This window comes from Chelonia mydas, chromosome 2 (genome assembly GCF_015237465.2).
Source record: "Chelonia mydas isolate rCheMyd1 chromosome 2, rCheMyd1.pri.v2, whole genome shotgun sequence".
NCBI lineage: Eukaryota > Metazoa > Chordata > Testudines > Cheloniidae > Chelonia > Chelonia mydas.
Window position 1 is genome coordinate 195318592 of NC_057850.1, and position 25880 is coordinate 195344471.

At 41.3% G+C, this 25880-nt stretch overlaps 1 protein-coding gene across 3 annotated transcripts; it reads right to left on the reverse strand.

The window, feature by feature from the left end:
* Nucleotides 1-133: 133 nt before the first annotated feature.
* Nucleotides 134-25365, reverse strand: RAB5A (RAB5A, member RAS oncogene family). Of its 3 annotated transcripts, XM_043540945.1 has the most exons (7): nucleotides 24851-25161; nucleotides 16709-16818; nucleotides 15260-15512; nucleotides 10557-10708; nucleotides 8761-8883; nucleotides 6333-6426; nucleotides 134-1602 (listed from the first exon to the last, which is right to left on the reverse strand). In XM_043540945.1, the coding sequence occupies exons 3-7, from the start codon at nucleotides 15420-15422 to the stop codon at nucleotides 1487-1489; spliced, it is 648 nt and encodes a 215-aa protein (XP_043396880.1). In that variant the 5' UTR covers nucleotides 15423-15512; nucleotides 16709-16818; nucleotides 24851-25161; the 3' UTR covers nucleotides 134-1486. The 3 variants fall into 3 exon arrangements, with proteins under 3 accessions (XP_043396880.1, XP_037746368.1, XP_043396881.1); XM_037890440.2 differs by lacking the exon at nucleotides 16709-16818 and having other exon boundaries at nucleotides 24851-25365; XM_043540946.1 differs by lacking the exon at nucleotides 16709-16818 and having other exon boundaries at nucleotides 24986-25299.
* Nucleotides 25366-25880: the final 515 nt, after the last annotated feature.

Consider the following 25880-nt stretch of genomic DNA (forward strand, 5'->3'; position numbering starts at 1 on the left):
TCATCCTCACCTGGTCAACCCATTTTTGGGCAAAAGTCACACGTTTTTGTAACTGTGTGAAAGCACTAACTGCTAAAATGCAATAAAGGTTTCTTGTTGAATTCATGGTAAGAACAGACACTAATCACAATGCTTTCCTGTTTTATAACCACTTTATTCAAACCTGAGCACCTCAATATAAAACTAAACACTGGTGAACTGTCATTTTCCTTGCTAAGCCCAAATTACTGCAAATTTACAATCTGCACAAGTTTCTGCTAGCAGTTCAACATTTAAATAGATTAAATCGTCTTCTGACACACTTGGTAAATTTCATATAATGAAAATAAAGAATTAGTGCAATAGACTGGACAGATCAAAATAAAATGGACTTTGGAAAACAAGGTTGCAGAGTTCATTACTGACAGACAGCAGTACTTATGTTACAGGTACAGGAGCATCATTTATTACTGTTCTAGCCATAAAGGAAGAACTTAGAACCCCGTTAGATTAGGGGAAAAGAAAAGTTAGCTTTAAGTAACTGTACATTTTGTATACCTTTAAGCAACTCTTAAATATTACAGAAAGTATTAAACAAATGTAGACTACAATGCAGTACCCTATTTACAGTACATTAATATCCAAATTTAAAATCAGGTTGAATGTACATAATTATTAGTGCACTGACTATTTTCTTCCTTTGGGGAAAAACATAAGAAACTGTGTAATGGCCAGCAATGATCAAAAACAACAAAAAATCACAGACACCAAGTTTGTCTTTGTTTTACTTGGAGAGCTCTTATGGTTTGTGAAGAAAAATCCTGTAAAGTTGAATTCATTGGTTTGTGCCTTTATAAACTGATAAATATGGAGTTAAACTTGATTTTTAATCACTATTTTCTTTAAACCACTGGGCTAATTTACATACAGTGTAACAACTAAAATCCATTTTTCTGCAAGCATAGGATTCTTAAAAATGCTGCAAGTATTGTTTGCAGTTAAATTATGAAAATGTGGAATGCATATTTAAATGATAGATACTTGCAGAAACAACTGGTTGCATGAATACTGCAAATAAGCTTAAAATATCGGTAGACCCTGTTTCTAGAAAAAAAAATTTTTTAAAGCACAAATTGAAATGTTTGAAGAGTCCCAATTCTATCAATTACAACAGTAACCAATACCTGGATATAGAGGACTAGCTGGTTAGGTCAATAAATGTAATTCTTCTATATCCCTAATGGCAGGTGATTTTTAAAACCTTTCAACTGAAGCAAGTTTATTCAGTTTCCACTTCCCCTCTATTGCTGAAATATTACAGCCAGTGATACATGCATGTTAAAAATTAAGATTAAAAACAAAATAATTCTGTATTAGAAACTCGACTATGTCATTAGTCTCTTCTGTTTTGGAAGCTGCATTGGACCAGATTAAACACTCCAATTCCATTGTTATTAACAGTTAGGAAGCAGAAGAATATTCAAGACAGTTTAAAGCAACTGAAGGTTTAGTTACTACAACACTGAGCCTTGGGTGGTTGTGTGGGTTCAGTAAGGTCTACTCCTCTTCCTCTGGCAGAGTTGGCTCCTGCATTCTGTGGTTCACTCTTTGGCAACTTTTTAGCTATAAGAGTAACAAGAAAAATAAGCAAAAATTAACGTCAAGATTGTACTAAGTTTTAAATATCTATTGAGTCCAAGAAAGCTATTTGAATATTTCCTTTTAAGATATTTAGCAACAAAATAGTAACTCCACAATCTGTCTGCTTTAGGCTTTCAGAGTATGTCGTTCAGAAAATGTACAATTAAGACCATTTGTTATTACCATCTTAGAATCCACAGCTTCCTGAATAGCTGACACAAAACCCCCACACCCTTGGAAGGAGAGAAAAATATAGCCAGAATTGCCTAGCAACGGAAGTTAACAATTTAGGCACTAATCCTGCAACTTGTTCATGCAGGTGGGCTCCCAAGGAATGTCTTCAATATGGGTCCACCTATGAGGAACAAGTTTAAGATCACGGCCTTAGGTTACAGCAGCACTCAGCATGCTAGGTGTTTCTAAAACACACACTGCTCTGAAGAGCTAACAGTTGGAAAAAACAATAGAGAAAGTGGAAAGGAATACTACATGCATGCAGAAAGTGGTCACAGAACTAGCACATGTCCCTCTCCTCCCCCTCCCCTTCATAAACTCCCTAATTGCTTCTCTATTTAGCTAGGATGTGTGTTTGTGTTGTACATATAAATGATCAGCTCTTGTCCTAGTTATTCATCGGTCGCTGTGCTGCACACTCCCTATAGCTCTGATTTAATTAACCGATTGTTCCCTTGCCTTCCTGCAGCCCACCTGCCCTTCTGTAACCCTAGACTAAAGCAGGCGAAAAATGCAGCCAGTCAGAACTTGATGACATTTCTTTATCCTGCTATGCATTAGCTCCTGTCACTTTTCTGCTAGAGTGGAGTCAGTTGTTGCTATGGAGGAGTGGAATGGGAAGGACATTCATAAGGCTACCCTGGCCCTTGCTGTGGGAAGCCCCTGCCTGACCCATACTGCCCAAAGTACTAAGTTTTCTCTGCATGTCCAGACTGTGAAGCAAGGGTACTACAGTTGGTTAGCAGAAAAGCAAGAGACTGAATTTCTCCTAAAGGATTCAAACATGCAGTATGAATGGGAAATATGGAAAAACAAAAAACAAACAAACAAAAATTGGCCACACAGAATCAGCTCCTTCCGCAGCACCTTAATTTGTGATAGCATGGTCCATATAAGCTCTCTAGGTTGCCCTTTTAGAGAATTTTTTCCCAGCATTTCTGGAAACGTCCATTTAAATTTAGCAGTCAAGTAGCAGCAGGTCTAAAAAAGCCATTTTGCAAATGCCTGCTACATGCCACATCTCCCTCTTCTGTCTGGCAAGTATTCTTAACTCCTGTTATTTTGCTTTTCCATTTTCTCATTCTTGAAAGTGTACGAATTAAGCTCAAAGACCCTACAGTGCCAGGTACTATGGAAAACTGTACACAAATTGTGTCAAATAAAGTTTAGGTACTTCACTAAAATACTCAGGGGGTACAATAAAGATTAATGTACCATTTAAATAAACAAAAAATAAATAAAAATCACATCTCTAGGCCTAATTAAAAGGAACAGCAGAAACGCAGTGTATGAGGATTCAAGGGTGGCCCATTAAACGTTAATTTGGTTTTAAATTTAAACAGGGACATAGAACTACAGCTTGGCTTTTTTTTTTTTTTTTAAATCCAAATCCAAATCCAGGACTCCCTCAAATATTTATCATAAAGGTACAGACTTTTTCCTCCCCCCACATATCTGTTTGACCTTTAAACACTCTGAACTGATGCACATTAAGTGATCTTTTAATATCACTATAGCATATTTACTAAAAGTTTTACTTATTTTTACACCTGGATAGAAGTGTTTATTAGATCACAAATGTACCCTTGTTTAATACAACAAAGATAGTAGCACAATATATGAAACATTTGGTTTTAAGAAATTACAATGCTACTATTTATTTTAAATGATGAATTGTAATACCGCTTAGCCAAATAGACTATATGGACCTATCATGGTGAAAATGCAACACTTACGATCTATGTGGCCATTTGATACTTTTTGTTTGAGTTTTACACCTATTGCTGTGATTATCTCTAGATTGCTGAATGAGCCATTTTGCACATCTTGAAGACATGCTTGCTTTGCTTCCCACTTCAAAGATCTCGTGAATAATGATAGTTTTATTTCCCTGGATGAAATTCACAACACTATTTTCATTTTAGAGTTTTCAGCAGTTTGAAAGAGTTTCATAAACCAAATATGGTAAGTCCCCTTATCTCTTGGACATTTTCCCTTTTTTCACAAAATGAAACTTAAGTATGACCACAGGACGTGGGATCTGTATACTTTTGGGCTAAACAACTACCAGAAGACCTTTAATAAATCTGTATTCTGTTTATAATCTGTAATTATTTCATTTTAAAGAGACCACAAGGTCAAAGTAGACTTACAGTCAAAATCATACTTAAGGGATAAAAATTATAAATAAGGCCCTACTTCATTTGTGTTACTGTGAAAATTGCAGATTCTGCAATATAAGGCTTCCATTGCAATTCTGATTTTAATGAGCTTACTTTTCACCGTCCACAATTTTACATACATTTTGAGTATGCAATTAGTACTGCACTAACATTCAATGCCTGTAAAATGTAAAAGGCTAAAAAGCGACTGGACTATTTCTACAGCAGTTGTGTTAAGACTTTTAGTCTTCTAAATTTTATATTGTACCAGTCATTTAAAAAAAATGAATGTATATAGTTGCAGCAAAATGTCTGGTTATCAAAAAATTTAGCAAGCGTAACAGAATACCTGAGTGTTTATACTGTTCCAACAAATTTTTATTAAACAAATAGGCCTACTCTGGCTTTTCCAAATTACATCTTTTAATAAAGGTCCATTATTACTTCTGTGTGATTTTCCATATCTTGTCTATAACTCAGGTGCAATTAATTGAAGATCATCCCGTGATTCAAGGAGGGACTTAATTATAAAGGTTCTTTGGTTATTAATGCCATAGATTTTAAAAATAAAATCAAATAAAGATGTTCTTAATGCATTTTGTTCAACATGGACAGAGAAACTACACTAGACATGCATTTGTTTATATTTAGCATCACTTTCAGGTTGCTATACTTGGGGTACCAACACTATGCAGGCATATTTAGAGCAGTGTTTCCCACATGCACCAGGGGCTTTTCTTGCAGCCACAGCCCTGGGTGATGAGGAGGAGGGGCGGGGGGGGGCGCGTAAAGCAGTGGCCCTTCCCCAGGGGCCACCATGAGTGGTTGGGCCCTGACCCCCTCTGGAGAGAGACAAGCTGGAGAAGCAGGCAGCCAGTGAGTTCCCTACCTTCCCAGGAGCAGTGGGGTCGGGCATCGGCCTTCGGGTGGCAGGCTCCAGCCAGGGGGCTTTGGTTCTGCTCCTGGGCCCTGTCCCTCAGGGTGTTGGGCTTTGGGCTCCATTCCCTGGCTGCATGGTGACGGGGTCTGGCCCCAAGCTCACCCCTCCCATTACCTCTGCTACCTCCCCCAGTGCCCCATCACCCCTGTACCCACCTCCCCATTCAGGGCTTAGTTTGTCCCCGGGCTGGCTGGGGCTGAGTAAGTCTGCTGTGAAAAGTGATATTTGTGTGTTTGTTAATATCACTTTTCACAGCACACTTAGTAGCTAGCAAGTCTTAAAAAAATAAAATAAAAAAAAAAAACACACCACCCCAAAAAAGCAAAAGGAACAATAAGAAAAAAGACAAGAACGTTCAAAGCACCTTATTCGTGTTACTATTCTGTTTAGGTCCCATAAAGAATAGAGACAACTGCACACTGTTTTTATTATTGAGTCTGCAAAACCAAAAACCCTACATAGATACACGTCCAAATCACTGTAATCTATCTGCATATTTATTTTTGTTTCCCTAAAGTTAATTAAGTATTTTAGGAAAAATTGTCAGAGCAGCCACCAGCCAGAGCTAGTGGCTGCACTCTGAGGCCACCAAAAAATCTGTGGAGAGAACCTCTGATTTAGAGTCTCCGTGAAAAAAGTGTTCACAAAATTTAAGCGTTCTACACATTTCAACTCAATATTTATAAAAACATTGCTCCCCGTGCGCCTTTAAAAAAAATAATTTTTCAATCTCAATTTTAATCATTATTTCTCTTTGGTAAAGCCTACAAAGTTCTAGGCTCTACATAAACACAGAACACAGCACAACTCTGGACCCAAAGAGCTTAGAATTGTATAGAGTGTATCTTTTTCACTTGCACACCTTTAGATTGTTTTAAAAGCAGAATTCCAAGCCTTTCCTTAAAAGCAAAAATTTTGCAAGTCAAACATTTCCTACTTATCTGCATCACAAGATAAATATATTTTGATATATAGTAATGTGCATGTCTTTGCTCATTCTGTTAGAAGCTCAGACAAAATGGACCATTGACCCTGAACAACTACATTGTGATAGCAAGTTCAGTTTACTACACAAAAGCCTTGGGTTCAGAAGTGATGCAAGGATTCTTGTTCTCTGACAGTATTAGGGGATATGCTTGGTGCATGCGATGAGGCTGGAGCCAGACTGTTCTTTAAGTGATTGATGTTTAGAACATTAAAAAGGACTTCAGAAAAGATGCTAGAGAAGCAGACTGCCACAGAAAGGGAAATCCAATTAACAAGGAGGGAAAAGTTGGGTAATATTCCACTCAGAGGCTAGGATAGAATGAACTTCAGAGAAGGACTACATACAAACCAGTTGCCTGAAAACGTAGCTTCTATTTAAAAATACTTACCAATAGCCATGAATATTTCATTTACATTCATTGATGTTTTAGCCGATGTCTCCATAAACAATAAACTGTTGTCATCTGCATAAGACTGCGCTTCCTATAAGTTACATATTATAAGCAGATTTTAGTTTGTTTTTAATTATGCAACTTAAGTACTAAATCCCTTGGTTAGTAGTGATAAAATACATAGCACGTAATCTGTATGAAAGAATGCTCAATGAAACTTGATCAGCCTGATGTTCTAGGTGTTACATAGCATCTGTAATAAAAGTCAACATAGGTCTCCTACAATTATTAAAAAACATACAGAATTCAAATCTTAGGAAATTCCAACACTTTTTGGTTGGCCTAAAATATCCATGAACAAAAGCCTAAACAAATAAAAAAATATTAAAATAAAGTCCTTGAACTGAAACTCTGGCTCTGACAGTAAGGAGGAACAAGTTCCAAAAGGTGGGGCCTGCAACTAACATTGACCTCCAAAAGCTAAATTTAAGCTGAAAGCTGAGTTGTCCTAGCAGCCCACGTACGTTTCAACAGTACACAGGGAAAGAGGCAATTTCTGGAGCTCCTCTGAATCTGCCTTTGAGGACAGATCATCAAAACAAAATTTATCACTCAGAAAGAGTTAACTATTATACACAAACATGACAGGACAATAGCGTTCAATACCACTTTTTAATTTTTTTTGTTAGCCTGAATTCCAAATGTGAATTCTACCTTTTCTTTATTCTACAAGTCTCTCCTTTAGTGCCACCACCTACAGCACAGTATTAGAGCCCCCACCCTCTAATTGGGAACTCAAATCTCCCTTTAAATCACATACATTTTCTTCATTCCACATGTGGAACTCCCTTTTAACTCAACAGAAGTTCTGCACAAAGACAGATGAGAATATAATTGTGAAGAGCAAGCTACATCACTCTAAGGTTGTCTATACTACAGCTTATGTCAACATAATTTACGTAGCTCAAGGGTGTAAATAAACCACCCCCGAGCGACATAAATTACGCTGACATAAGCACCGGTGTGGACAGTGCTATGTCAGCGGGTGGCCTTCTTCTTGTGGGGGCTGGAGTAGTTAAGCCAGTGGTTTAGCCCAGGGGTCTCAAACACGCGGCCTGCAGGGTTATTTTCTGCAGCCCACCAGCTCCCTGCAGCCTCCCCAGCTTTTACCTAGAGCGGCTCCGGTCTGGCCCAGCGCACACCAGGGTCAGGGCAGACTCCCTGCTTGCCTGCCCTGCCGCCGTGCCGCTCCGAGAAGCGACCAGGACCTCAGGCGGGGGAAGGGGAGGGAGACACAGGGGTCTGTATGTTGCCCTGCCACGCCTCCAGGTACCTCCCCCGAAGCTCCCATTGTACAAAAAGTATTACTAAATACTTTACGAAGTTATTCTAACACAATTAAACAGTTAATAATTGACAAATGTCAAGAACAAACAGAGTGAGAAATCAGGGAAGGTAAAATGAATTTGTTGAATTCTGGACAGCAGATACTTTAAAAGCCACTGAGAAAGGAATCAAAATAGTCAACATATGGAGATTAAGACATGGGAAAGGAACTCAGATGGAACTAAGGTACTGGCATACACAGCAATGTTCTAGATAAGGCAAAACATATCTGCAGGCAAAGATGATGTTAGAGAAAAAGGAAAGTACATGACCAAAGATGATCCTAAGATTACAGAATATGCAAACAAACATGGAAGTCTGAGTTCTGTTGGGTCATAAGCAACCCTACAATCATAGTTTGCCACTGATTGGTTTGGTTTTATTAAGGTACTTTTTATTAAGTGAGCCACCAAAAGCCTCTGGGCATAGGTACATCAGTTTAAAAAAAAAATTGCAAGAAGAGAGTCAAAAAGTCAGCTAAAACTTAACTCACTCAACTTACATTGCTTTGACCAGGCCATAAAGTAGCCAGATCAGCTGTGCATCATATCCTAAATATCAACAAGTGAATTCCAAGCCTCTCACTGAGAACAGCCTGTGTTCAGAACCACACCTACCCCTACGATTAACTAACTATTGTTAGTGAAGTCATCCCCAATAACTGTTAGGGAGGCATACAGAAATTCAATTTACTGATAGATCTGACATATCTGGGGGGGTGTTACTGTACCTCTAAGTAAAATTTAATTAGAAAAGCTCTTTTTGGACAGCTGTCACTTCGTAACACATTTATACCCCTCCCCCCCAAAAAATTCTCACTAGATCATAATATTTTCAGATATACTATAAATTCATGTTCGCAATTATCAACAGAATTCTATTACAGGTGCAATCCTACAATGAAGGATTAATCATCAGAAAATAGTATGATCCCTTCTGAGGATAGTATGATCCCTTCTGAGAAGGCTATTTATATTACAGACTAACATTCCAACAAAAACACACTGTTTCTTATGAATAAAAAATATGTATGACATACCTGGAAATCCACAGCTCTTTTATTAGCTAGATCAGCTTTGTTTCCTGCTAAAGCTATTACAATATTAGGACTTGCTTGCCGCTGAAGTTCTTTGACCCAATTTTTTGCTCTTGCAAAGGACTCCTGTTAATGATTTAAAAGAAACTCAGTTCTAGTGTCCTTTTATCCCTATTACCCAAATTTATCTTATCTGCCCTGTGAGCAAGAAACCTATCAGTGTATTCATTCTCCAAAGCTACATTCCAGCTGGCTGACTGGGCCTTATTAATAAAACCTCCCTTCTTTAATTCCCGAAGGTGAATAGTTGGGACCACATTACTGAAAAATTAAGAGCCCCTTTGTCAATTATGTTAAATGGATGAAAAAGTGATAAGAATGACTCTCTTGGATAGAGTGAGAACAGAGCAAGCACTGGAAGAGAAAGAGTGACAATTTTAAACTATTGTCTTCCCTGAAAGTGCTGAAAGGGTCTCAAGCCACTCAACCCACAACACTGGGCCAAGTCCTGAAGTCCTTACCCATTTTCTCCGAGTCTCCGTCAGGAAAAATCCCACTGATAATGGGTAGTTTGCCTAAGGACTGGATAAAAACTGAGTGAGAACCTCAGGATTAGGCCTTACATTTCTTTTTGCAAATTTTTCAGTTATATACTTAGATGTCACTTGCAGCTATAAATAAAAGTCATTACATTTATGTTTTCCAATGTGCTCTCTCTGTTGGAAAGTGAACCAAGGCCATTAGGCCAAAAGCTTCTGAATAAATAGAAATGGGAAAGAATAAAAAAAGTTAAAAAAAAAAAAAAATCAACTTTGGGTTTAAGTTAAGTATCTCCAAAAGAGTACTCTTCTACATTAGCTTCTTATATCCTTTCAGTAGCTAGTGATTTTCACAGTGAAAGGATATATTGCATAAAAACTTGAAAACCTCTTTTAAAGAATTTTTAAGCTAATGAAATGTAAAAATTAGGAGCCATACTCCAATAGTAAAAGCCAAATCCAAGAAATGAAGCAGCAGGCAACACATTTCACTTTGGTGATGTGAAGTACTTTGCCTCTGGCCTCACACTGCAGAAACAGGCACCAATAGTCTACTAATGTACTGTGGATTTGTTATATTAATACATATTATATAGTCCAACCTATTGTGATGGGATATACTTCCATACCTATACAGAAGAGTAATTTTTGCTGTAGGTAATAGCATTCTGAATGATTTTTATTTAAACATTCAGTGGAAGGGAAAATATTAGAAAAATATTCTCCTTTAATTCCTCTGTTTGTGATTGGTCTAGCTCCTGGGTGGCCACAACACACATTTTGCATCCTATAATTGGTATGGTTACACAGCAGCAAAGAGATTATCACATGAGCTCACTGTATAATCTAAAGAAGGTGTCTGGAGAGTATTATAAAGCCTCACTTTTCTTCAGTAAAAGATAAAAGCAGTTTTAAGTGCTAGGCCTGCCAAGTCCTCTTGTGATTAAAAAACAAAAACAAAACCCCAAATTGACATTTTCCTATTGGTATGAGAGTGACAAACTGACTTACCATTTACAGAACAGTGAAAATGATAAAATAAAGTGTTGTCAAATGCACAAGAGAAAAACAAAAAAGTGTTTTTTGCTAACTTTTCAGTTAGAAGTTTTCAGTTACTTGTAATAATTGTAAATAAAACATTAAATTACCTGCTCAAATTCACATAAATTAGTGGAAGAATCAGGAAAAGGAATCCGGTCTCAACTCCCATCTCAATCCATTAGCCCACAGCTGTCCCCCTTCTCTCTATATTGTACTTACCTCATTTGTAATGTCGTATACAACAATAGCTGCTTGTGCTCCTCTGTAGTACATTGGTGCTAAACTGTGGTATCGTTCTTGACCAGCTGTATCCCAAATTTCAAATTTTACTGTTGTGTCATCAAGACACACAGTCTGGGTTAGAAAAGCAGCTACAAAAGAAATAAAGAAGCTGAAATCAAAAGGTCTATAGTTATGTTTTTACACATTCATATGCATTTATGTACACACAGCTATCCCATATCTGAGTTTCCTTCGCAGAGTGCCTCATCAGTTGGTAAAATACAATAGGTTGGAAGAGGATATTAGGAGCAGTCTTATACTGCTTCAACAGCACAAAATGAAATTACTTAAGACAACCTGCCTCCCCTTGTAGTAATTAAGGCATGAAAGGACAACTGGTATGGGAAGAAAATCCAGCAAGTTAACTTCATTTCAGTATTATAAAGCTGAAGTTATCACAAAACAATCAGCACTCAGTCTTCCAAAAGTGTTTCACTCTGATGCACTAGAAGGCATGACAGACCAACATTAATGATATATTCTATCACACTGTACATCATTAGTTCATCCCTATATATAGTTTTGTACTATTCTCTACATTCCAGGAAACTGCTGTAGCTCTGATTCTGAAAACAATGTATGATACAACTTGGCTCAGTCTTAGGCACCTGGGAACTAGAAACAAACAGAACAGTTCATAAATAAACAGCCCCTTGTAAGAAGTGCATTAGATACATTTTTCACTTCGTAAATGACTGAACACCTCTGAACCACCATAGCATCACTTTTCATCATTTCCACTCTCAGGAGGAGCTGCATCAATTTCAACTGCGATTGAAGACACTCGTATACCAAAAAGCAGGTTTGTCACCATCATGAGAGGCTGTAAAGCTGAACTGAATTGATTTAGCAGTCTTGTTGCGGGGGTCAGAATGGATGCAGAGCCTACTCAGGGTTTGTCCACAATACTATAAAAAAAAACCCCACATCACTGAGTCTCAGAGCATAGGTCAGCTGACTCTGGCTCATGGAACTGTAAGACTGCAGCATAGACATTTGGAGTCAGGCTAGAACCCAGGCTCTAAGACCCTCCCCGTGGCAGGGTCACAGAGCTCAGGCTAGCCAGAGCCCAAACACATACACTGCAATTTTATAGCCCTGCAGCCCAAGCTCAAGTCAGCTAATCCAGGCCAGTAGCGGCCATGCTGCAGGTCTTTTATTGTGGCGCTGATGTACTTAAAGCCATTATGAAAATGCAAGCTTCTTGCATCTTCTATAGCCACGTGAATGAAACTTGCTGCCTCATAAGGCCAATGTTAATACAACTAAGTTAATTATCTCAAGATAATCATTCTGAAAAGTCATGCTTCCTCCTAACTCACAGCAGACTTATTCTAGTAGACTGTGGAAAGCAAGCTCTACGGTTATTTTTGAACGTAGGACCAGTGGTGAGCTGGAACCAGTTGTTAAATTTAGAAGCCCTTTTAGAACCGGTTGTCCCATGAGGGACAACCGATTCTAAAAGGGCTTTTAAATTTAACAACCGGCCAAAAGTGGTGCCTTAGGCGCCGACCCCGTGGGGGCTGGAGCACCCACAGGGAAAATTTTGGCAGCTCCCCACCCGGCCCCAGCTCATCTCTGCTCCGCCTCCTCCTCCCCTGAACGCACTGCCCCGCTCTGCTTCTCCGGCCCCCTGGTTTCCCGCGAATCAGCTGTTCACGCGGGAAGCCTGGGAGGGCTGAGAAGCAGGGGGCGGCTTCACGCTTAGGCCCAGGGAGGCGGAGGCAAGCTGGGGCAGGGAGCGGTTCCCCTGTGCACCCCATGTCCCTCCGGGTTACCTGCTGCAGTGCAGTCGGCCCTCCTCAGCTCACCTCCGCTCCACCTTCCTAGACCTGAGCTCGAAGCTGCCACTTGCTTCTCTCCCCTCCCCCCTGCCGCTTCCCATGCGAACAGCTGATTTGCAGGAAGCCGCGGGGGGGGGGGGGGAAGGGGGGGAGCAGAGCGGGGTGGCGCATTCAGGGGAGGAGGCGGAGCAGAGGGGAGCTGGGGCCAGGCTGCCGGTGTGGGCTCTGCACCCACCAAATTCTCCCCGTGGGGACTCCAACCCTGGAGCACCCACGGAGTTGGTGCCTAAGGCACCACTTTTGATGTGATCAGTGGGGGGAGTGGCTGCTCCCCCTGCTGCTACGCTACCCTGTCCCTTGGAGCCAGAGGGACCTGAAGGATGCTTCCTGGGAGCTGCCCCAGGTAAGCACTGCCGGGACTCCCCACCTAGCTCCACCTGGTGGGTCCCTCTGGCTCTTAGGAGAGGGGCGGGCACCCACTACAGTGGCCCACGAGACCCTCCTGCCCGGTTTGGGGGTAGTCAGGGGAAAGGGGAGGGGGATGGATGGGGCAGGGGTCCTGGAGGGATGGGGTGTCAAGGAACGCAGTGGGTTGGATGGGGCAGGAGTCCCAGGGGTCAGGGGCAGGCCACAACCCCCTCATAGGGTGAGGAGGGAACTGGTGGTTAAGATTTTGGCAGCTCATCACTGCGTAGGACTTCTACACAACAGCACTACATGGTCAATGTGCCTGCTCCATCTAACTGCATTTTCTTTTACGAGTGCCATTATTCAGCTTCACAGTGCACATAAGCTCCCCTTTGTTTAAAGGCCTTTCTGTACACAAACAACAAGAAAACTATAATTTAAACATATAAAGGCTACACAATAAGAGGCTATTTTCTCCAAAGAAAAATGCGTTTTTGAATCCTCTAACTTGCACCCAGTAACATTCCCAGCTGGACTATGTACAGTATGCCTTTTTCTCTCTACTTAATACAATAAAGAGGCATATGTTAAAATCCACTCTTTAGTATAAGTGGATATTTACGGTAAGTATAGTTTATGTCTCAGTTTGCACTTCTGTAGCTTCTTGTTCATAATTTCAATGCTGTTTTCAAGTGTTCTTTCACTCTTGTTAGGTGAGTAAACCTGAAACCAACCGGGATAAATTTAAGAGTGCAACTATAAGATTCAGAGACCACTGAACTCTTCATGTGTAACAGAGTGGGGGGGGAAGGGAGGTGGTGTGTGTTTGTGTACACGAACTAGGAATTTGCTTCTGTATAACTGTCCTTGGGACCTTTGTTACACTATCAAAAAGCAAACAGCTAAGATAATTGTTTAATATACAAAGTCTTTCAAATCAGCAATTCTAGATGTACCTAGTGCCAGACATACACGTCAATAAAAACATACCAGACTTCTGGAACAAAAACCAGAAACCCACTTAGTCAGACTCTTAGAGATCAGAAGTAAGCAGTCTCAGACCCACAGAGCCTAAAATAACTAAATACAGAGCAATAAACTGATGTAGTAAGATTTAATTTGGAATTTTCTTACTTTTGTCAGCTCCATCAGTCTTTAATGTGTGTGTGAAACCCAACTCATCTACAGAAGCATCAAAATGTAGATTAGATTCACACTCTGGAGTAACAGGGACAGGGTGTACTACAGAGATGTTATGGATGTGAAGGCACAGCTTAAATCAGTTTGTGCGCTAATCAGTCATTGTGGAGAATCACTTCAGTCTTGGAAGAAGTTGTTCAGATTTAGCCAAAGGAGGAGTACAGTTCAGAGAGCATAAGCTGCCGCTTCATTGTAGGTGGTGCAGAAAAAACTGTTTAATGGGGGAAAGTAAAATCCACTCAGACTATTATAAAATCCTTGTTTCCCCACCTAGTAATCAAGAGTCAGCTTTGATTGCAGTCAGCTGGGGGTGGGAAAGAAAGCACATACAATCCTAAAGAAAAGTGCACATACAAATACAGCAAGTGACTTCCTTTATAATCAAAGCCAGGCTGTTTGAGTGATCATAAGAAGTTTGCAAAAAGTTGTATGTTTTGCTGTACAGCAACCAAGGTTCTTCATCTTGCTAAGCAGCTTAATTGTATGCATTAAATATGTGAATTGTTAGAATAGCTATATATTGCCTTCTAGAATTACCGGACAACAACTCCAGTTTTAAAAACTGACTACCCAAACTTACATTGTGCCACTCTGTCCCCATCAAGCAGCACATATAGGTTTACAAGTCTGCTACAGCCTTGAAATAACAGCACTAATCTTTTAGCTCAGGCAGTAGAGCAGGGGTGGCCAACCTGTGGCTCTGGAGCCACACGTGGCTCTTCAGAATATGTGGCTCCTTGTATAGGCATCGACTCTGGGGCTGGAGCTACAGGCGCCAACTTTCCAATGTGCCAGGGAGTACTCACTGCTCAACCCCTGGCTCTGCCACAGGTCCCGACCCCACTCTAACACTTCCTGCCCCCTCCCCTGAGCCTGGAGTGCCCTCGCTCCTCCCCCCAGAGCCTCCTGCACACCACGAAACAGCTGATCTGGAGGTGAGGGGAGGGATGGGGAGGCGCTGATCAGCAGCCGGTGGGCGGGAGGCACTGGGAGTGGGGTGGGGGAGCTGATGGGGGACTGCAGACGTAATAATGTGGCTCTTTGGAAATGTACATTGGTAAATTATGGCTCCTTTTCAGGCTCAGGTTGGCCACCCCTGCTCATGCTTTAAGATCCAGAGGTCCCGGATTTGATCACTACTGCAGATGGCCTACCACAGGGCATCATATTAAATTTATGAAGACAGTCATTGGCAAAGAGGATATATACTCAATACAAAGCAAGAGAAAATGTAACATTATTTCTCACCTCCAATGGTGCTCTCTTGAAACTCATGAAACTGGCCTTTTACAAAACGAAGCACCAAACTTGATTTGCCAACTGCAGACTCTCCCAGAAGTACTAGTTTGAACTGGCATATTTTATTCCCAGCATTTGGCCCATTGGGTCTTGTTGCTCCTCGATTAGCCATGTCCAATTTAGAAAGAAGTCCCTTGTTTCAAATTCTTGAGAGGAAAGAATTCAGGATGTGAACCGAGATGTTCTTACTGCTTGTAGCAACCTGTTTATCAAAAAAGTATATGCTATTAGAGTCACAACTGTAACATATTATGATGAAACTAGTTCTAGTAACAATCATCCAAGTTAAGGGTCCAGGACTTTCTCAGAACAGTTATTTTTGTTGTTTTAGGTGAAATAAGCCAGTGAATTCTACAAGCACAGCTCTAAGATTATTATTATATACTATTGTGAAAGTCTTTGCCATTGATATTAAAAGGGGCTACAGATTTTGGATGTAACCTGAGTAACCTTAAAAGGCCAATTTTCAGCAAAGGGGTAGTCAGGGTTTTCTGAAATCAGGCCCCTTCCCCTGTAAAGTCTCAAACTGGATACCAAAAATATTAGTCACTTGACCTATTACCCTGCATTTTCTGTGTTCCCTATGAGACTTCAATTCATATTGTGTATCTCAGGCTAATATTTAAGAGTGCAACAGATCCAGACCTGCATATTTCCATTCCATTTTTTGTCATGTTAAGAACATCTTAATAATCAGAAGTTCCTCTTTCATGATGTTGCTGATGCCAAGCAATTCTTGGCTACTCAAGTCAGAATTAGTAAAAACAAACGGAAGGGATTAATTAGAATGAAGAATTACTGGAAACTCAATTACACCAGCATTTCAAATTTAATCAAATTACGGTAGTTTTCTACAGTTTATCCCTATAATGCATGTGAACTGCAATTTCTTCAAATAGTAAAAGCATACATTGAAAGTGAATGTGACCCCTGATTTGAACAGCTTCTCTGATTTAACATACATGCCTGGAGGAGCTGAGAAACTGAATCTGATATGGAGCCTTTCAGCTTTAGGTCAATAGGAACCCCAAATCACCACCATTTGATGACTGTCTGGTGTCTTATGTAAAATGAATTGTTAGTCTCAATCCAGGATGTAGCATTCAGGTGTTCACATAACACAAACCACAACTGGAACCCTTTGTTAGTAGTATCTGCAGATAGGTCAAAGATCAAAGACTAGACTAGCTGCAATCAACTTGGAAGCTGTCTTTTCAGACAAAAATTAAAACACATTGGTTCAGCAGCGTGGGGTAGCTTGCACTGCCTCTGCCAGTGCTTCATCTGGTCTCCTGATGGAGCACTTCAGTCTCCAGAGATTTTTTTAATAACTAGTTTCACTTCAAAGGTTTTATTTAAAAAAAAACCAAAAAAACAAAGGGAAGTTTGATAACAAACCTGTTTTTCTTAACTACTTTAGTAGTTTAGATTAAGCAGCATTTTTCCAGGAAAATGGTGCCCGCAAGAAGAGTGGTGCAACACTTAGTCTTGCCCTTCCCAATTCCATTCTAAAAGTGAATGTCAGAAGACCACAGGTGAGAGAGATGTCTACACTGGCCACTCGATTCTCTCATCGAGTAAAGGACACTACTCTTGTGTTTATTGTTAATACACAAAATTACAGCTTGCCATGTCTACCTAGGTTCTTTCCCTCCTGAGTTGTTTGTGAGTGGTATGTCTATACAGTCTGGCAGAGCGAGCATCCCAGCCCAAATCAACAGACTCGGGCTTGTTAGTTAACCTGTTAAAACTATATTTATTTTTAGTGTAGATATAACCTTAGTGTATGCATGGCAAAATTAAGAAAGAGCACTGAACTGTCTGACAATAAGGCTGCGCTTATCTAAAGCAGCAGTTCTCAAACTGTGGGTTGGGACCCCAAAGTGGGTCGCAACCCCATTTTAATGGTGTCACCAAGGCTGGCATTAGACTTGCTGGGGCCCAGGGCTGAGGCCAATGCCCGACCCCTTCAGCCCGGAGTGGTAGGCCTCAGGCTTCAGCCCCCCTGCCCAGGGTCGTGTAGTAATTTTTGTCGTCAAAAGGGAGTCACGATGCAACGAAGTTTGAGAATCCCTGGTCTAAAGTAAAGCAAGTACATTTGAATCCAACAACGTTTTCAGTCATTACCAACCTGGTCCAGATTCAAACCAATGACCAAGTTCTACATTCATTACCATTTCTGAGCCTTCCAGTTCACTACCCATCCACTGCATGCGTAACACCACACATGTTCAGCCTTTGCTTAGCTTTATAACTTCTGTTTTGTGGATATAAATTCACACGGCAGCTAGAAGCACCTAAAACAATAATCTCCCTTCCCCAGTCTGCTGGCAGATGCCTTCTGAATTCTACACCACTAGTTTTACCCTCCTACCTATCTTACATTCATGAAACCACACAGGACTCCATAACAATGCGCCTTGACCAACACACCAATTGATAAACATTAGCATCCCTTCCCCAGTGATTCCAGACCAGGGAGGGAGACTGTGAGCAGAATAAAAAGGAGTACTTGTGGCACCTTAGAGACTAAGCAATTTATTTGAGCATAAGCTTTCGTGAGCTACAGACCTATTTCCCCTTGTTTCCCCCCCCCCACTGTTCCTCAGACTTTCTTGTTAAACCCTGGATTTGTGCTGGAAATGGCCCACCTTGATTATCATACACATTGTAAGGAGAGTGATCACTTTAGATAAGCTGTTACCAGCAGGAGAGTGGGGTGGGAGGAGAGAAAACCTTTTGAAGTTATAAACACCCATTTTTTCATGGTCTGTGTGCATAAAAAATCCTCACTGCATTTTCCACTTTATGCATCCAATGAAGTGAGCTGTAGCTCACGAAAGCTTATGCTCAAATAAATTGGTTAGTCTCTAAGGTGCCACAAGCACTCCTTTTCTTTTTGTGAATACAGCCTAACACAGCTGCTACTCTGAAACCTGTGAGCAGAATGTAAATTCTGGTCCTTTACATGGTAGTACAAATCAATATCTGAATCCTTTTATAATGAAGTTGTCACTTCCTATAATGTTGCTCCCCTCCCAGAGGGCTGCACCTAACTAACATAGCACACCAAAGGTCCTGCTGGCAGAACATCCCAATCCTTCGTAAACAGGCCTGCACCCATAGTAAGTGTCATTCTGTCAATTCTCATAATTAAGGATGCATTTTAGACATGGGTATTTTTAGTGTAAAAAAAAAAAAAAAGTCATGAACAGGTCATAGGCAGTAAACAAAAATTCATAGCCCGTGACCGGTCCATGACTTTTATCATATACCCCTAACTAAAACTTGGGTGGGGGGCCATGGGTGCTCTGGGAGAATGGTCCAGGGGTGCTGCGGGTACTGTGGGGGAGGGGAAGGGAGGTTGGCATGGCTCGCATGCTCCCTACCACATCTCTGCAGCTCCTAGAAGGAGGGGCATCCAGGGGGGCTGTGCATGCTGCTCCCACCACAAATGCCAGCGCTGCAGCTCCCATTGGCTGGGAACCGCAGCCAATGGGATGATCAGGGGCAGCGCCTGTGGGCAGTGCACGGAGCCCCCTGACCCCTCTGCTTAGGAGCTGCAGGAACATGCTGGTGGAGGCCAGAGAGCCCCCCCCCCCCAGGTAAACATCGCCCCGCACCTAAACCCCCAGCCGCCTCCCACATACCCAAGCTGCTGCTACAGGCCCAGGGGCTTCTGTGACGGACAGGCAGCCTTACTGACAGTCATTCATGATAGAAACCCTTTTTGATTCAATTATGATACCATAACCCACCGAGAATTAAATATATTGTCTCTTGTGTTCTTACGAGGTATGTCTACAAAGCCAGCAGAAGCGAGCCTCCCACTGCAGGTCAATAGACTCTTGTTAGTGGAGTTTGTGATAGCACTCTAAAAAATAGTTGTGTAGACAGCACTTTGAAGTTGTGGATCAGGCTGGAGCATAGGCTCTGAAGCCTACGGAAGTGGGGTGAGCTTCAGAGCCCAAGCCACAACTTCAGGGCATTGTCTACACAACTATTTTTGGAGCATTAGCTTCACAAGCCCAAGTCCGTTGATTCGGGCTGGGATGCTCAATCCAGCAGGCTGTATAGACATACTACTTACAAACAACTCCAGAGGGAAAGAACCTACCTACACTGAAACCCAATTTCTGCCACTAGGCAAAAAACAAAAAAAAGCTATCACAGTAATATCAGAACCAACATAAACTACATACCAAAATTAAACACACATTCAGATCGAGAATGTTGCGTCACATTATTAATTTGAGTGAATCCTCCTTAAAATGAACTGTTCTGTTAGCCTAAAATGCACTTTTGGTCTTATTTAGGATATAGAAATGGATCTCGTAATTTAAAAGCAATTTAAGGATTTTTCTTCTCCTTAAAGTCAATTTAAAAAAAATGGTAAATGAATTGTGTATCAGCTATAGATAGCTATTGCTTTGTTTCAACAGAATGAAGTAATGTATCTGGACAGACTGCAAAGCAACTCATAACAATGGATGACCTTAACTTATTTAATCACTCCCTAGTTATATTGCAAAAAAGTGACACACGAGTTATCTATGAAACAAGTTAAATCACAGGGTGGGGTCAGCATACATATGATCTTTAGTTCTGATCTTAAGTTAAAAAATGTCAGATATCGGCTTCTTACTCCCGATTTAGAAAAGTTTCAATAATTGAGACAGTAAGTTTTTAAGAACTTTCTTTTGAATATATTACTCTAGTTTACATTGTAGTACAGTTCAGTAAGCATGTCAGGCAATTAGTCATGGAGTACGATTTTCTTTTTTTTTTTTTTTTTTTAAACATCTGAGAGACGTGGTACATCTCAATTCTGCTAGCTATTCTGTACTCTGTAGCATTATTTTAGGCTCAAGTAAAGGCCAAATCCTATACCATATTCATGAGGTTACTCTCCATGACCAAGTCATTTGCTCAAAATCTCTGAAAGGAAGTCCGCAACTCAATGGAACTATTCCACATTCTTTACTTCATCACTCAGGACTTGCTCACTATCCCTCTGCTACAACCTCAGTAGCAGGAAAAGGATATGATCCACGACTGTAGGTGTGGCAAGGCTTCAGATGTTATTCCACATGTAGTTACTTCACTCAAACTGGCCATTTACACGCATAATTGCTCTTTACAGAGCTCCTGTCAGACTCCGAATAGTTTTTCACTACTAGCTGAAACAGGCTATGAAGACAGTACCCCAGATCAGAGTTGTGAAGAATGTCCACTCTATAAAAAAAAAAAAATGTGGAACTGTTGGAAGTATTTTAATATCAATAGGTTTCCATGGCCCTCATTCATGACAGATTACCCAAAGTGCTCAGATACTATGGAAGGCACTTATATAAAAGCAAAATATTTTATCAGCTGGATGGATCACCAAATAGATGTCTTAAAAGGAAACTCAAAATGCTACTACAAATCATGAGGAACCCCTGCAACTTCAAAACAAGTCTGCAGAGAGCATGAAAGAAAATATCTGGCAACCTGAGGTGTTGCTGTAGTCTTGGAGGCTTGTCCTAATTATCTCTGTAACAGAGATGTTTTCTAAATATTGCAGATTGGGTTTCAGCTGTTACCTCTGGCATGTTTCTAGCATTTAGTAATTCTTTTCCAGAAGACAGAAAGAAAACTTCCCCAAGCTGCCAGCTTATGCCAACACATTTAACAATGCCATATAAGAAAACTCACTACATCCATGCCACCCTCTTATTACCAGCCCATAGGGACTGTATGGCTTCTTTCAGCCTGAAAAGCCAGACATTTTAATCATATCTGGGTGTTTTTCAGGTTGCAGAGCATCACCACTCTCCCTAAGCATAGGTAGAAACCCTCATATTTTCTGAAGCAGAAGGGTCAAGCCCTAAGTTTTTGTATTTCCTCATTTCTTCTAGTAGGTGGTTCAAATACTCAGTATTCCTTTCACAGACCCGCTTTCAAACTCAATTATGAATTATTAATATTTTTCAGATTGGTAAAAAAAAATCAAACTACTTGATATGCTCAATGAAAAATATTACCAAATCTCTTTAAAGAGCTGTCTTTCCATATCAGCAGCTACCAGGGATTTTAAAAAATGGCCCCAAGATCTCTCCTGAGATTCAGGCCACATTTGTACACCACTTTCTTAATTCATATGTACAATACTAGTTTTGGGAACCAGAGAAAGTGTGATAGAAGATGATAACCGGAAGAGGCAATAATCCTTGTTTATGTACACTAAGCACACAAAGAATAAATTCAAATATGTACAGGATGATTTTCCATTAATTCCAAACACTCATTTTAGCAGCTGTAGGTATTCCTAATCCTGCAGTCTTGGTAATGATGCTCCAGGTTGGTTAACATAATGTACAGCTCGTAGGCACTACAGCAATACAAATAAATACACAGTTTAAACAAACAAACAAAAAAAACCAACCCAACAACAAACAGCTATTTGTATTCTGAGTAAGCTTTTAATTTCACAGATGCATTGTAGGATAGCAAATAGGTGAAGTAAAGCTAGTTGGAGAATTGGAAATTCACAAATTTTGTTTCAACTTTACCACTAGAGACTTGATTTTTGAGGATGATCATAAATGAGCTGTAAATTTTGGTCTGCATTTAAACTCAGTATAATGTTTTGACCTGAAACCAAGCTTTTAAATTAAAAAAAAAAATAGACATTTTAAATAAATATACGGGCTATATGAGAACTGGATGAGTTACTTTATGAAAGTAAACATTTCCGAAACATTTTCTTTAGATCCCCCACTTCACCCCCAATACAGTTATCCACCTAGGAAAGGTTATGAAGAACGCTGTATTTTCTTCCTCCAATAGTTTAAGAAAAAGGCAGTGGGAAAATACAGTGAAAGAGCCATCATGAATTATAGTAGACACACATGATGCTTTAATAGGTCTTTTTCATCTCTAGTGTCTGATTTTTTTTTCAGGACACACTAAGCCAGTGGTTCTCAAACTTTTGTATTGGTGACCCCTTTCACATAGCAAGCCTCTGAGTGCAACCCCCCCTATAAATTAAAAACACTTTTTAATAATATTTAACCCCATTATAAATGCTGGAGGCAAAACGGGGTTTGGGGTGGAGGCTGATAGCTTGCAACGTCCCCATGGAATAACCTCATGACCCCCTGAGGGGTCCTGACCCCCAGTTTGAGTACCCCTGCACTAAGCCATAGCAGCTCCAGGTCAGTATGTCAGCAGAGGAACAAAGATCAGATATATATTAGGAAAGTACGTCTGTAAATCCCATCAGGTAATTTGCCAACTCCTGGTTTTAGTGTGCCCTCTCATTCTCCTTAAATATCAAAACAGTCTATAAACGCACATGCTGCTTTATCTCCTATTATAAAATATTGAGTCAAGTTAGTCCATCACATGAATAAGGCTTTTCATAATTGTTTAAATAACCTGCGCCGTGACACCAATAACTAAAACAATTTCACACTAAAAAAGTTTTCTAAAAGGTCTTAAAAGGATGTTACAGCCACTCTCTTGTATTAGAGATAATTCTGTTTAAATCAGTCTTGCCAACACTTACATTTATCCTTAATTTCATGCTTGCCAGTAGTCTAAGTTCTCCAGGACTACTCACCAGCATAGCTGAAATGTTGGCAAGATTTGGACCTACTATTCTAAAAAGTACCACCAATACAAAAGATCATGTATCAGAGTAACACTGACAATCTCACACACAAAACAGTAAGGAGATTAAGAAAACTAACACTCCCACCGCTAGTATATTAGTGGGACACATTCATGTAAATTAGGATAGATGTAGAATGGATTGGTAAAATTAAAAAAAGTTCTCATTTTACATACACAATAATTCTGATATTTCATATTACACATATTTTTAAATTACATAAGTTATACAGTTCTTTCAAATTAGTTATGGTTTAATATTTATTAGCCAGATGTCACAAAGACCACCCCATTTTTGGTTAATTAGCATTTTGGATAAAGAAAGATGCTTCTAGACAAATTCTGGATTTGGGGACAAAACGCAGATAAACCATGATCATCTAAATTTCAGATTATCTGTATTAGCAAATTAGAGCTCAAGAGTGAATAACTACCGCTCACAGAGTGCTCATAACTTAACACAACATTATTTACAATACAACCAGTATAGACCCCTTGAGATAATGACCATCACCCGCTTTAATTCTCATTTACAAACCTATTATACATGGTTATGTTAATATTTTTAACAACCCACCATTCTAGGTATTGTCGTCAGCTTTATTTTCTTGTTGTTCCTACCCACCCTAAATAAAAATCTTAGCAACTTTAATAGAATTAGCATACTTTAATACAGAATTTCCTCACCACAGTATTTGTGTTAGTTTTCCAGATCATATATCAACCAATACCATCAACTAACTTATACCGAAACATATTGAGAGAACATACCAAACAAGTAAATCACACAGGTAGTCTATGAAATTTACATCCTTCCAATTAAAGATAATAAGCCTGGTGAGACTACATATGTATGATGTATGTGAGTTATTGACTGTTTTGATATCAATTTCCTGTGTGACTGATGCACCAATGTCGGTAAAGGGTCACCTATTACCAAAATCTCAAAACACTTAATTCAAGTTAACATTAACAAATTTGAGTTATCCAGAAAGGGGACTCGTTACTCAAGAGATTTAGAACATAAGCAGTTCAAACATTTGTTCATCTCCTCGAAGTCTCACATATCCCCACCCATAAAATCTGAACGGGCCCCCAGTCATAAAATGTTTCTGAGCTGCTTCAAATGTCACTCGGGAGGTCATCGTTAATTTTAATCGAGTGATCGTTCAGTCTCTCCTCCACCCAGATTTTTAGAGGGAAGAGACAGCACAAGATGACCATGGCAGAACCTGGCTATGTGTTTTAACACTCTCTCCTAGGCCTAGTCGTCTCGTACGGAAGTTTCATGTTAACTTTTTACCAGTCTGCCTCCCCTCCTGAAGACGGACTATTTTACAACATCAACCCAAGGTGCTGTGTGCACGCTGCTAAGTGTGTAACGACCCCCTCTTCGCCCTTTTTCCCCCGACCGAGATCGGGGACCACCTGCAGGAAGAGGGGGGCTGTGCGCGCGGATGGTTTCCCTTCCCAGTTCCCACGCCTCTCCAGGGCACCCTCGCCGTCCCAGCAGCAGCTGTGGGGGAAGGGGACGCAGCACCCCCGCGGGCCGCGTCACACAGCAGGTTGGGGAGCAGCGGCTCCCCACGCCGGGGAAGCAAAGCGAGGGGGCGGCGGGGACACGCGCCCGCCCCTTTCCATCCCCCCGCGGCTGCTCCTCAGCCACAGCCACAATATGGGGAAGTGGGAGACTCGGGGGCGCCATTTTGAGGCGGGGGAGACACAGACCAGCCGCTCCCCGGCCCCCGCCCCGGGGTTCAGCCCCCAGGCCGCGCGGCGCCAGGAGAAGAAGCCTTCAAGTGAGGGTTCCCCTGGGCGGCTCTATAACCCCCCTTCCCCCCGCTGGCGGAGCCCGGCCACTGCCGCCCGCCGCTGCCTCCTCACCTGGCGGTGCCGGGCAGCCGTGCGCGCGGGCGGTGTGGGAGGCGCAGCGGCTTCTCTCGCTCCCGCGGCTGTGAGGGGAGGCGGCTCCTCCGCGGGGTGCAGGGGGTGAGGGGCGGGGGCGCTGCCGTATCTCACCCGGGCCGCCGCCAACTTCCGCCTCCTCCTGCCGGACCAAAACACACACACGCACTTCCGCCGCCTCCGCCACGTCACGTCACGGCCCCCACCTTCCATTCAGTTCCGGGAGCGGCCCGGAGCTGTGTTGGTGGTAGCAGCTCACGTGATTCGCCCTCCCGAGACCGTGACCGAGGCAATCCAGGGACAGCCGAGCAGCCCCAGTTGTGGAAGAAGCCACTTACAACACAACGCTCAAAGGATGATGGGATACATAGCGGGGCGCGAGGAGCTTTCTGTCCAGTGGCCCTCTGCGGTGGGCGCTTCCGCCTCGGTAACTGGCATGGCGGTCGCTGCTAAACAGTCACATGACCTGCAGCCTCAGACTCTGGACTCATGAGGGCGAACCGCCCCGACTACGCCCAAGGCCTCTTAAAGGGCCAGCGCTGTGATTTTGACTGGGATGCTTTCCTGCTTGCTGAGGGGCTTAAATTACCCTGACCCGCTGTCGGCTGGTGATCTGCATTCTAGGGAGCAGCATCTGAGAGGCAGTATTGCCACCCTCAAGCACTCAAAAATCATGAATGAATACTCACTCCCCTTATCCCCGAAAATCATGAGATTAAAAAAAAAATCACAATATTTAAGCCAATGAACCAATACATTTTAGGTTGCTTTCATTCACCGCCCGGGTTTTAGTACCTGTGAGGGTCATGTTTTCAAGCTTTTCTCCAAAACCATGAGGACTAGAAATGGACCTTCAAAACAAAATGTGATGTAACAGTGGACATTCTCATATAATCCCCTGACTCCACGAGCTGGAGCTTTATGGAAATCTTCAAATGTCATAGGACTTGTGATCCAATCACCAAAGTTGGCAACACTAGTTTTGATTAAAAACCTGCTGACTGCAGAC